Genomic DNA, 12,302 nt, shown 5'->3' with positions numbered 1-12,302 from the left:
AGATGTCCATGATGAGCTAATTCAGACAGGCATGTTGCTAAGTAATGTACATAATGTAATCCCATTTTATTCAAAGTAATAGTATGCAGCATCTATTTGTTTGAAGGCAGATGGGCAACATTGGTTAAGCAGCGCTGGCAGGCTGAAGTGCAGGAAAAATTATAGAGACAGGGATATAATATTAGCTTTTCCAAAAGTCATCTTTACATTGTCCTGCTCATTATAATGAGTATACATTACTTGTAACTTTTTTAACTGATAAAGAATATCTTAAGGACTGGAACTGTAGCTCAGTGGTATAGTACTTGCCTAGTGTGCCCGAGGCCCTGGGTGGTTTGATTTCTGGGCTGCGTAGGTAGATAGGTAGACAGACAGACAGACTGACTTTAAAAGACATGAAAGAGGCAGTGAAGCCAATGCATAAAAGGCACAAGCTCATAGGTAAGTTCTCAGAAAAACAAATGCATTGGCCATTGAATATCCAAAGCTTATAATTAAATACTTCAAAACAGCAGTAAGATATCAGTCAGTTTTTAAGCCTCCAAAATACTAAGATTATTTTCTGTCTTTATAAAGAGAAGGAAAACCAGATTGACCAAGTTTTAAAATGTTTGATAAATGCCCAGTTAATAAGCAGCTAGAGCTGGGCATGGTGGCGCACACCTGTAATCCCAGCACTCGGGAGGCTGAGGCAGGAGGATCGTTACGAGTTCGAGACCAGCCTGGGCTACGAGCTCAAGGCCAGCCTGAATTGCACAGCAAGACCCTGTCTCAAAAAGACCAAAAAAACAGCAGCTAGACTATACTAAAGCACATTTAGAGGAAATAGGTGTTGGAGCAAATGTTTTGGGGGATTGTTGGTAGGGTTTATTTAAATCTTAAATACTTTATGACCTGGAATCCCACTTGCAGAATTTTATCCTGGGGATCTACTCATCCATGCACAATTATTTATGATAGCAAAGCTCAAAACAAAAGAAAAATGTTAAAATCTCTGTGTGACCATACATTGGAAGCTATAGTGAGTTCGTACAGAGGCACTGTGCTTTCTCATAAAACGCAGTACACAGCATCTATAATGTACTTCTATTTTTATTTTTTTTTATTTTGCCTCTTGTGTGTGGACCATCCAGAGGAAATTCTAGGAGAGATGTCATTGAATTGTTAATGGTATTTACCCAATAATGACAATAGGATCTATAAAATGAGGCTCATTGAATTCAACTACATAATCTTTGTGTCTTTTCCATTTTTGCCATATGTGTTATTCTTATAATCTTTAAATGATTTCTGAAAAGCTATTGCCAGAAAAAGTTCCTCAAATTGAATACATTGATCTTTATGAAAAACTTTAAAAGGAACATTAGAACGTTCAAATTTCATGTTTTTCCTTCTAATAATAGTAATAAGTGGAATTTCTAAAACGCAAGTCCCCTTGAGTGTGGGGGCCCCTGGCCCGTTCCCCTTCCAGCCCGTCCAGGCCCCGAGTTCCTGTCATGCCCACCCAGGGACCTGTGGGAGCTGCGCCAGCCCTGCACTGCAGGCCCGGGATGCGGCCATTCCCAGCTTGGAGATCTGTCCTGCCTCGCTTCTCCTCAAGGAACCAGGCTAACCAAGCTGCCGCCAGCAGACCGCATCGGGTCACCCTGCTTTCTGTCTTTCTTAGCACTTCCCATTAGGAGATAATTGTGCCATTGTTCACGCTGACATTTGACTATTAACTGAACTAGGTAATCTGAATTCTAAGAATGTACATTTCCCTCCTGGGATCCGAGAAAGCATTTTCATTTTGAGTGAGGGAAAAAATAGCCCATAAACATCATTATTGTTCTTAAATCGACATTTAAGGGAAAAGTAAGTGCCTATTACAACCATAAGGTATTTTGTGCCCAGAGCAGGCCCCATGCATAACCCTTGGAGTCCCATCTGTTGGCTCCTTCGCCCAGCTCTGTCCACAAAGTTGGGCTCAGCCTGGTCTAAGTGTCTGAGCTCAGCCTGTCCCTGCCCATCCGCAGCCCTCTCAGAGACCCTCGCCTGTCCATCCTCAGTGGCTAACAGCGACTGCACTGGGTCTAGTTATTAACCTAAAAGCCCCACACTTGTCCCCTGACCCTAACCCTAACCCTAACCCTAAACCTAACCCTTCTGCAGTCTTACAAAGCCCCAGCATAAATCGGGAAGGAAAGCTTTTTCTTCCTTTTTTTAAAGATAAAATGAGAATGAGTACTACTAATTTCAAAAATAGTGTTTTGATGTTTTTGTTTTAGTTCTTTATAATGTTTTCTTAAAAATTAAAAGCTACAGCTTTTTGCGTTGGCACTAGTTTATCTCAGTATTAAAGGTAGTGACTAGCATAATTTTCATCTTTAAAGGACATGCATGCGTATCTGTACTTTTGTCGTTTTTTGCATCCTTATAAAGCTAATACATTTTTTATAAACTTTTTTATATAGTTATTTTGTAAACTTACTGTTTTCTATAAACACATTAAAAGTTTATAAACTTTTATAAAGTGTCTTTCAACACATTGTTTTTGGATATTTCTTCCAGAAATTTTGTAGTTTTGCTCCCAGAGCTCCACCAACCAGTTGCTTACTTCTTTAAAATATTTTAGAATGTTAATAGCATCATTAGCAAAAGTTCAGAGTACAGAAATGACACATTATGATTATTCTTACTCTGTAAGAGTTTTGGAGTTTAATTATATTTTTAATTTTTTCCCAATAATAAAAAGAACATTCATCACTGAAGATATGGAAATAAGTAAACGAAAGGTAAACATATGCCAATATGTGTAAAATATTTTAACTACGAGTAATAAACTTTGCTTACAGTATTTCCTGAATTTTATAGAAATACGAAAGGTTGCTGAAATACATTTGCAGTGGATTGTTTGGTGCCGTGGTGAAACGATGGCTCCCCTGCTATGTGAACACCTATTCAGGGGAGAAGCTATAGCAAAGAAAGAGAGTCGTCTCCCTGCCTTCGGGTCTGATGTTCAAGTTCGGGAGAGCAGCCAAACTCAGATGCATCAAAGTCCTGTGCAGTCCTAGCCGATGCTGCCCAAGCGGTGTCTGACGGTTCCCTGTGTTTTCTATGAGAATGTCTCTGCAGACCAGAGCAGGGCAGATCTCGATTCATTGGAGTAGTACTTGTTCTTTCAAGAAGCATACCTCTGCTTCTTGTTGAGTTTTACTTTTTATTCTTCATTGTCATCTGTATTCTTTTATCATGATTTTAATCTAATCTTTATGTTTTAAAACTTTACTTGCCAAACTGTTTCATAACACAGCTTCCGGCAGCCTCCATACCATAAGTTTCAGGCAGCAGGAAGAGAGTGAAGCAGCGAGGCAGCTTTCTCCCAGCAGCTGCTGAGAGTAATCGCTGAGTCTGTGCGCTTGCCACACCTCACACGCACACTGATTTGTGTGCTGCTACTTACGTAACAATGCAAATCTAAGAAAAGGTACAGTTTTAAATTACAAGGTAGGTGAATTAACCATCTCTGGCCTCTTGGTAAGATTTACATTTGAAATTAGGAGAAAGATCTAAGTTTATGTAATGCAGTTTAACCAGAGCCCCATAATTACTGTCCCTGACTGTCTAAACATCATCAGTTTTCTTGAAATTTCTTGCTATTAATTCATCACGTAGGAATTGGGATAGCAGTTGTAGTATTTAACTGTATTTTCTCATTGCAACTTCCTTAATTTAGCATTCACTTTATGGCCTTTGGAACAATTTATTGTCCACTCAGAGGCATTGTGATAACTGATGTATTGGACATCGAGAAATGAATACGTCTCAGGTGCTCCCAAGGGGATTAATACCTAGAAGAGACCTACAGTGAGGGTTTGTTGAGTTGGGTAATGAGATATCAGCGTGCTTTATACACCAGTGCGGAGGCATATTTCACTTTCTTTTATAAAAATTTCATTGGACCTACTTGATTTCTAGGTTAAAGATCTCTAAGGAGGACCCGTAGGAAGGCCAGAAATGATTCTCCCAAAGCTCTTTTTCCTCTGCTCAGCTGTCTAGACAAATATTTAATTGAACTGCGGTTGAGACCCCAACCTTCCAAAATTTCAAGCCAGCACGTCTGACCTGCAAAGGTCTGAGCATGTGTCTGCCAGTGTTTGGTATCCACATGTCACATAGTAAGCACTCAATAAATGATAGTGGACTGGTTGGGTCTCACGTGCCCAGTTTGGCAAGATGCCCCCCTAAGTGCCTATTTTTAACCTGTTGAGCAGAAACATTCCATAGGGTGCTTATAAATACCTCAGAACTTTTGCTGGAGACTAATGTTGCTTTGGCATAATTGACAGTGAACTGTTCTTGCCAGTAGTAATTTCTCCTTTGCTTTGGCTGTCCTGAGATCAGGGATGCCAGACTTGTAACTTGCATGGGACAAGTAAAACATCCCAAATGATTATCAGCCTTAGGCGGCCAGTGTTTTCATCTCACTGAAAAGTATGGGAAAAAAACAATTCAAAACAAAGCACTCCCTGCTGTTGTCATTACATCAGTAAAGACAAACTGGACATCACAAAAATTAGGAAGAACGTAAATTGGGAATAGAAAACAGTCGGTAAGGTAAGTGAGGATGGCCTTCAGAATTCATCCACTGCTCTTGTCTTCTCTGCACCCCCGCTCGGCGCCTAGAAAGCACAGCTGGAGACCACTGCACTCTGAGTGTGAGCTGGGGCTCCTCCGGAAGGAGCGCCTCTTCCTAAGCTGCCTCTCCGAGTGCACATGTGCAGTGCCAGTCAGAACTCGGCTGCATTACTGAAATGTAAGTTTGGGGTGGGAGCCAATGAGTCAGCCCTATTTTTGCTTTTTAATTTTGTTAATTGAGAATGTTTCTTGGCCGTGTTTAAGCCGTGGAAATTACACCCTCGCGTCGAGCAGGGCTCTGCCCCAGATGATCTCAGAGTCTAGTTGAAGTGGGCGCCTGGCCACATAGGTGACGACAGTAGAAAGAAGACGAAGCTGAAGAGCCGCTGGAAGCCTGCAGTCTGCAGCGATTCCACACCCTTGGTCCACAGATGACCCCCTCACCCGTAGAATGAGATCGAGATGAACAGACAGCCCAGTTTCGCTGTGGTCTTGGCATCTTAGTCTTATCTCGGACAATGTGAAGTGTTCAACTCTTAAGAGTAATGAAACAATTGTATCAAAAATCAAAGTGAGGTGGAATTTTACAGGGGTGGCTGACAAACTTCTAATGAATTGCTGTTGATGAAGGTGAAATGTACTATGCTTCTACTTTACCCTCAGGTTTACTAGAACAGTGTCTGGCTTAAGTGATCGCTGTAGTTACCCTCTCCCAATCTTAAAGGACATGGTGTAGTGACTTACAACAGAGGATGTGAGAGATCCCGACTCCAGGCAGCCAGACGGGGTGGGACAGCAGGAGCCCACGCATAAAGAGAGCAGCGCCGTAAACAGTGGACACGTTAAGCCTCCGATACGCATTCTCAAATACGTGCTCGTTATCAGTTCCAGCAGTTAAACTAGCATCTTCTAGCCGAAAGCAGAGTGGACAGTTCTGTCTGAAAATGTTAGCTTTAAAAAGACTAACTGAACACACCACTGAATGTTGATAGCTGCAGTAAAATGGCTTCGGTGTCCATCAGAGGTGAGCATTTAAATAAATGAGAACTCACCCATGCCATCAGCTACCGTGCACTCCGCACTGACCACGGTGCACGCTGACTGGCACAGAAAGTGCCTGCGAAAATTGGCACGCGTGCTGAAGGAGTGGGTAGAAGACGGCAGAGTGTGCGCACGTGCAGGTTCTCAGTGCACCAAAGTGCTCCCTCCTGCGTCGGCTGGCCTTTCGGTGGTGTTTCCTGGGAAGACGTGTCGGTTTGCCCCGTGACTGGGAAGGAACGGCAGCCCGCCTCTGTGCAGCTGTTGGTAGCACTTAGCACAGAGGCCTTACCCACAGGGCCCAGGAGAGGCAGTCGGCATCCTGGGGTGCCAGGCAGAGGTTGCCTCTGGAAGGAGAGAGGGCTTCTCAGTCTCCAGCTTCGCAGCCTCCGTCTCCTGGACAGTTCAAGCGAGAAGCAAAGGAGGCATACTGATGCTCTGAATAAATGGACATAATAAGTGTTCAGTTTGAGCTCTGTCTGAAGTAACTACACATGATGAGAGTAGCAAGATACTATGAATTTTAAGCATGGTTTTGAGCCCCGCTTTAAAGTTGAAGTGTGGAAATTCCAGGAAGGGTAAATTTGAGTCATTTGAAAGAAAATGGTTACACCTTGAGACCATAATGTTAAGTGAAATACATGAGACCCACAAGCTTAAATATCCCATGGTTTCTCTTACATGAGAAACCCCAAGTATAGAGCTGAAGAGCAAAGGAAAAGACACATGGCAGGGAAAAGGAAGCAGGAAATTCCTTGGGTGTTCGGCCCACACACCGCACTCCTGGTCCCATGGTAGGATTCCGGAGGTCCTCCAACGCTGGTCCCCTCGAATTTTGAGTCCAGCTGTTTCTGAGATCTTAGAATGCAAACAGGAAGTAGCAGCACCCTGCCAGGCTCTTCAGGAAAGAGACAGTAAGTGAAGCTGAATTGCTTCATCTCAAAATCAGTTAGCTTTGGAATATCGCTAAATGAAACAGTCATTCATGAAATTTCTAATGATTCTTAATTTGTAGTGAAATGCAAAAGGAAAAATGTCAGATTACGTGTTCTTTTGAATTAAGCACCCCCGTGTGCCATTCCATTTGCATACGTAAGGCTGGACAGTAATATATAGGGTATGGGGAAGCTTTTTTCTCTAGAAAGTGATTACTTTGTCACCACCAAGGAGTAAACCGTTTTGCAGACTCTGCACTGGAACTGAGCTTGTTTCACTAACCAGCTAATCAGAAGTTATTTAGGCAAGAGCCCTCAAGAAAATTATTACTTACTTTTATTCTTTATTCTTGAATGAAAAATTCATTTCCCATCTTACACAGATAGCAAGTAGGAAGAAAGGTAAATTGAAAGCCATAGCTAATCATGACTAGAACTATTTAATGCTTTGACACTTCTTTAGAATTGTTTCAGTTCTGTAAATTCCTTATTTGTGGCATTCAATTATACTAAGTAGCCAAATAAATGCACTAATGACCCAGATTATAGCCCAGCAGTCACTATAACATATACCGTAAGTTCTCTCCATTCTTTTGAAAGCACACACCATTAATGCAGAACGGTCCTCCAAGCACTTGAATCGTTACAGGCCATGAGAGCGCGTCTGTCCGGTGGGACACGGGTGTGAGCAGAATGGCACCGGTAGTGTAGTTCCTTCGCGGGCCCCCATTGACTGTTCCCAGGAGACAGAAGAAAGAGCACAGAGAGCCCATTGGCTCCCGGAGTAAGAGGCCAGTAAATAATTGTACTTCCTTGCTTTTAAATACAACAGGATGAAGAAGGACATTGCCAGTGCTCATAAATTACATCCAAATTAAAATCTTAAGGAAACAAAATCACAGTCTATATTTCCAGAAGAATCACAGTGACTCAGTTCTTTTAAAGCTGTGCTTCTGACTGCAGTTGCCAAAATCATTTTTGTTGTGATGCTTTATTTTCAAATAATTATTACCATTCTAGAATATTGAAATTTTAAGTTGAAGTTAAGAACTTGAAAGCAAAGAATTTTAAACATACATATTAAGTAATATTCCAGGTTAAAAATGTAAGAGGTGGGAATTGAAGGAGACAAACAGCAACAACTGGAAGTTCTGCTTCAGATTCTTTAACCCAGACACTTGGCAGCACCCTACCTTATGAATTGCCTTCTTATGCATATGTTGCCATGTGCCAGCTCTGTTTTGGCTTAAAATGCAGTCACTATAACAAGATGGGGAATATATAAATATTCCTCACTTTCATGCCCATCCTACAGAACTAATAGTTTCTGCATACAAACTATGATTGGTCTCTCAAGGATTTTTCTGAAATGTATTAGTGTCTATAAAACAGGCTAGATAAGGAACACCACAACTGCCTATAAAGTACTGTGATAACGGAACTGAAGGTAAAGACATTTGAGTCCCCTGCTGCCAGAGGGGAGGGGCATTGAGGCCCACAGGTCTGTAACACTTGACTCTGGTGACATGGGATCCCTGGGACCCTGTGGACTCCAGACCCAGAAAAGACTCTCCAGACTCACTTCCTTGGCCCCAGCCGCACCATTGCACTGTTGAATGCCACCCTGCACGTGGCACTTTCATCCTCATAGATCTGCAGATTCTTCAGTGCACTCAGAATTTGACGACAATAAAAGGTCTTGGAGATCCCCCTCCTCCTGTGACCTGGTGCCCGCATGCTGCACAGAGCGGGCAGCAGCCTTTCCCGGAGACACACGTGTCACACCTCGCCTGTGTGTCACTGTGACAGCCTGGGTGGGTGCCCCCTGGGTCCCCCAGGTCAATCTGCAGGTCTTGGCAGCTTCGCCTGAGAAAACACAAGTGACCTCGCTAACATCTAGACGGGTACCCTCTGGTGTCTTGGAACACTTCGCAGACACAGAGTTAAAAGCAGGCACAGCTGTTGGCCTGGAACACGCTGACTCTGTAGCTGCAATGTGTAGTGGCCACCACCATGCTGTCGTGTCAGCATACCGCGCACGCCAAAGCAGCTTCTTCCTGTGCGTGTGATGCGTGCTCTGGTTCTCTTGCTGTGATTAACAGTGATAGAAAAGAATGCAGTTTTTCCTCTGATGTGAGCGTCAGAAGGAGGGACAAAAAGTATGTAACGCTTTTCAAATCTTATTTTAACAGTATGTTGAAAAATCTCAGTGTATCTCTGGTTTTCTCTTGATTCACCACATTAATGGCAAGGAGCAAATGCATGAGTCCAACAGCAATTAGAGTTCTGTGCAGCACGTTTGTACTTCTCAGCTTGCACATCCGAGCATGCCATCACGTACTTCAGTGCTGCAGCTGCGGAGCCGGTTCCCGGTGACCGCAGCGGTTGGGCCTCTCCAGCGCTGTTCCAGCACGAGGCTGTGATCCCTCCTACCCTGAGGAGCCTCAGGTTACGGCTTTGCTTTACTATTTCTCCACTACATGGAAACTTCTAGTTTTGCTTTATAGGTTATTGACTTGATTCAGAGAAGAAATGCCTGGAATACGAATGGATGTGTCATAACAACACATTAGTGGCCACACGTGAATAAAATCAGAAAGTAGTGTTCATCCCACGTGAATGGCTGCACATTCCTTCTGTCTAAACCATGCAAAGAAATGCAGACATGTTCCCAGATCCTAAAATTTAAGACATTCTCTAAAATACATGAACACACAGTCTTCGGGTCTCTATGTTTTCAGGCATCTGTACTTTCACTCAGTGCACTGTACATTTGTGTTTTGGAAGAAAATCGGAATTGGGCCCTGAAAAGAGCAGGCACAGGAGTGCGGCTGCCCAGGCCCCGGGCGCCCCGGCCCTGGTCACTGTCCTCTTCCTAACCCTCCTTCAGCAGCCTGGCCGGGGAGGCAGGGACAGGACTTGCAGGCTTTGCCCGAGCAAAGGATGTTGGTTGGAAAGTTTGAACGATGGCAGTGAGAGCAGCATTTCAATGGGACCTGGAAAGGCAGGAGAATGCGAACTTCAAGACTCAGGGACCTGGCGCAGCTCTGGCTGCCGGCAGTCCTTCTGCCCTGGGTCCCCCTCGCCTCACTGATGCTCAGCCTCGAGAAGCAGCTTGGGGTCCTCCCTGCAGAACCGTGCTGTGGTCCCCAAACATCACATTGTAGATCCTAGCTTTGGGCACTCACAGAATTCCTCCTGTTTATCTTGGCATCTGCCACATTCCATTGGAATTCTTTCTGCTTCGGTCTCTGTCTCTATCTCACAGCAAAGACTGAGAAAAGAGTGATTTATGACCAGGCCTATAACCCAGTGTGTGCATAGTCCTTGCAATAAATGTCCATCTGAACTAACAGAAATATATCCGTGTGTAGGTATCAGAAATTTATTGGTCAGAAGTATAATTGGCTGTATTAATCATACGAGTTACCATGTATTTCTTAAAGTTTTAAGTGGTTCTCCACAGTATACTCAAGAGTCTGACCATGTGTCAAGTTGTTTCACGTACATTTGTGTGTATACATATGTATAACTCTTTAAAAAGACGAGCTCTTTTGAAAAGGCATTTCTCAGGTGGAGGATATAGCTCAGTGGTAGAACTCTTGCCTGGCATGCATGAGGTCTTGGGTTTGATCCCCAGCACTGCAAAAATTTTAAAAAAAGCACTTCTCCCAGAAAGCAGTGAGCCATGAGGCAGTGATGTTTGAAGCCCATGCCTTTAACCTCATCTGTATTTGTATAACATAGATTAAACGTTATACAAAACCCCTGCATAGATTAAATAAGATAGGGAATGAGTTAGTGCCTTAGAAAATACATGTGGAAGACAGATGAAATAATGTGTTTATCTAACATAAGAACAGAAATCTAGTAAGTGGAAGGAGGACTTGGAGAAGGTCAAAATACATAATATTTGCAATTTATCTTCTACTTAAAACTTTGAATATGTCATGCACATCTAAATTCTCATGGCATCTACATTAGCTTTCCATTACTATAATAAAATACCCGAGATAATCAAGTTAAAAAGAACAGTTTATTTGGCTCATAGTTCGGAGGTTGTAGTTCATGGTCAGTTGGTTGAGCTGCTTTGGCACCTGTGCTGAGGCCGCATCTCATGGCGCAGGCACACGGCAGGAAGCTGGTCTTTCCACAGCAGCCAGGAAGGGGAGAGGGGAGGACAGTCCCCCATGCCACGGGCCTCCCACCTCCCTGCTGCCTGTCGAGCTCAGGCTGTGGGGCCTTCGAGATCCAGGCCCCACAGCCTCTAAGGCCAACATGAACTAAAATGTGCAGGGGTTTTGTGCGGAGTAGGGTGTGGATGGAGTTTTGGTCTGGCTTTATTTTCTACTTCAAGTCGCTGTCCTGAAATACTCATTTATCAACTGCAAGCAGATAAGCACTTCTTTCTTAAGTTGAAACTAGTTTTCCATTTGCAGATAATAAAAGCCTAAAACTAATAGCCAAAAACGCCACCTGGCTTTATGAGGACAATTCGCCAGGGTGCCACTCGGAAGAAGCTGCCCCTTGCTCCTTCTCCATAGTGTGGGAGCTGGCCCCGTCTGACTGGTAACTCTCCACGTTCCTCTCTCTAGTGGCATCGGGAGGAACTGGCCCTGGGCCTCCGGAGGCAGCAGCATTCTGGCAGAATTTGGGACGCTGCACCTGGAGTTTATGCACCTGAGCCACCTGTCAGGAAAGCCCGTCTTCGCTGAGAAGGTGATGTTCTCTGCATTGCCTTGCAGGCTCTGCCACCACCGCTCTGTCCTGCTGCCCTGGTGGCCGTGCTCCGCCTGGGCTCCCATGACGGCCTGCTGGGACCTGGTGGCCTGAACAACAGAAGTGTGTTTCCCATAGTTCCTGGAGGCCAGGGAGTGTGGGATCAGGGTGTGGACAGGTCGGGTTCGTTCCACGGGTTCCTGGCCCCTGGGTCTCCCTTGAGCTCTTGTCTCCACAGAGCGGGGGGAGCACTGTCGAGTCTGTCAGTACGAGGGCACTGACCTCATCCGGAAGGCTGTATGCCTCTGATCTGACCTCCGGAGCCCACCTCCAAACACCCGTCCACTGAGGCTCAGGCTGTCCACAGGGCAGTTAGGTGGGGGATGCTACGTAGTCCAAGGCATTGTCTCTCACTCTTTCCACGGTTTATCTGCTTTCGACGTATTCTTTTTACTTACCTGTTGTCGGTGTCATTCACTAGAACACAGAATCCCAGAGAGCAGTGACTTTGTGTACCCACCAGCCCAGACTTAGCCCCTCCCCGGGTGGGCTCTGGGTACAGTAGACATCAGCCAATGTGACTGTGCTCACTTACTACTGTTATTTTTGTAATAATAGTAAGCTGATGGCAACTGTCTTTGTTCTAACTCTGCAACGTTTGAGTCAACTCATTTGTCTAAAGTGGAAAAATAAAATCGGGAGAAAAACTGGCGTGAGAATTTTTTAGATCTTCATAGTAATGTTTCATTTTCTGTTGTAGGTCATGAATATCCGAGCAGTATTGAAGAAACTGAAAAAACCCAAAGGCCTTTATCCTAACTACCTGAACCCCAGTAGTGGACAGTGGGGTCAACGTAAGTCTGAAGCTCTTCATTCCTTCAGCTCGGAGGGGTGCGGGGCACAAGGTGGCGCACAGAGGGTGTGCGGGGTGGAGGGCTCCTTTGACGCACAAGCTCTGGCATGGGCTGCACCAGCAGGGATGGGCGTGTCACC

The 12,302-nt window shown here is 44.4% G+C and overlaps 1 protein-coding gene across 1 annotated transcript in view; it reads left to right on the top strand.

Moving 5' to 3' along the window:
• Man1a1 (mannosidase, alpha, class 1A, member 1) overlaps window positions 1-12,302 on the top strand; it is a gene marked incomplete in the record, with an annotated part of 142,587 nt that overhangs the window by 112,526 nt on the left and 17,759 nt on the right. The window contains 2 exon segments of the mRNA XM_013516640.1: window positions 11,186-11,309; window positions 12,070-12,163. Coding sequence (XP_013372094.1) covers window positions 11,186-11,309; window positions 12,070-12,163 — 218 coding nt within the window.

Source organism: Chinchilla lanigera, unplaced genomic scaffold (assembly GCF_000276665.1).
Source record: "Chinchilla lanigera isolate Chin_1 unplaced genomic scaffold, ChiLan1.0 scaffold00035, whole genome shotgun sequence".
In the NCBI taxonomy this organism is placed as follows: Eukaryota; Metazoa; Chordata; class Mammalia; order Rodentia; family Chinchillidae; genus Chinchilla; species Chinchilla lanigera.
Note: the sequence above shows the minus strand (reverse complement) of the source record. Positions and strands in the feature narration are given on the sequence as shown.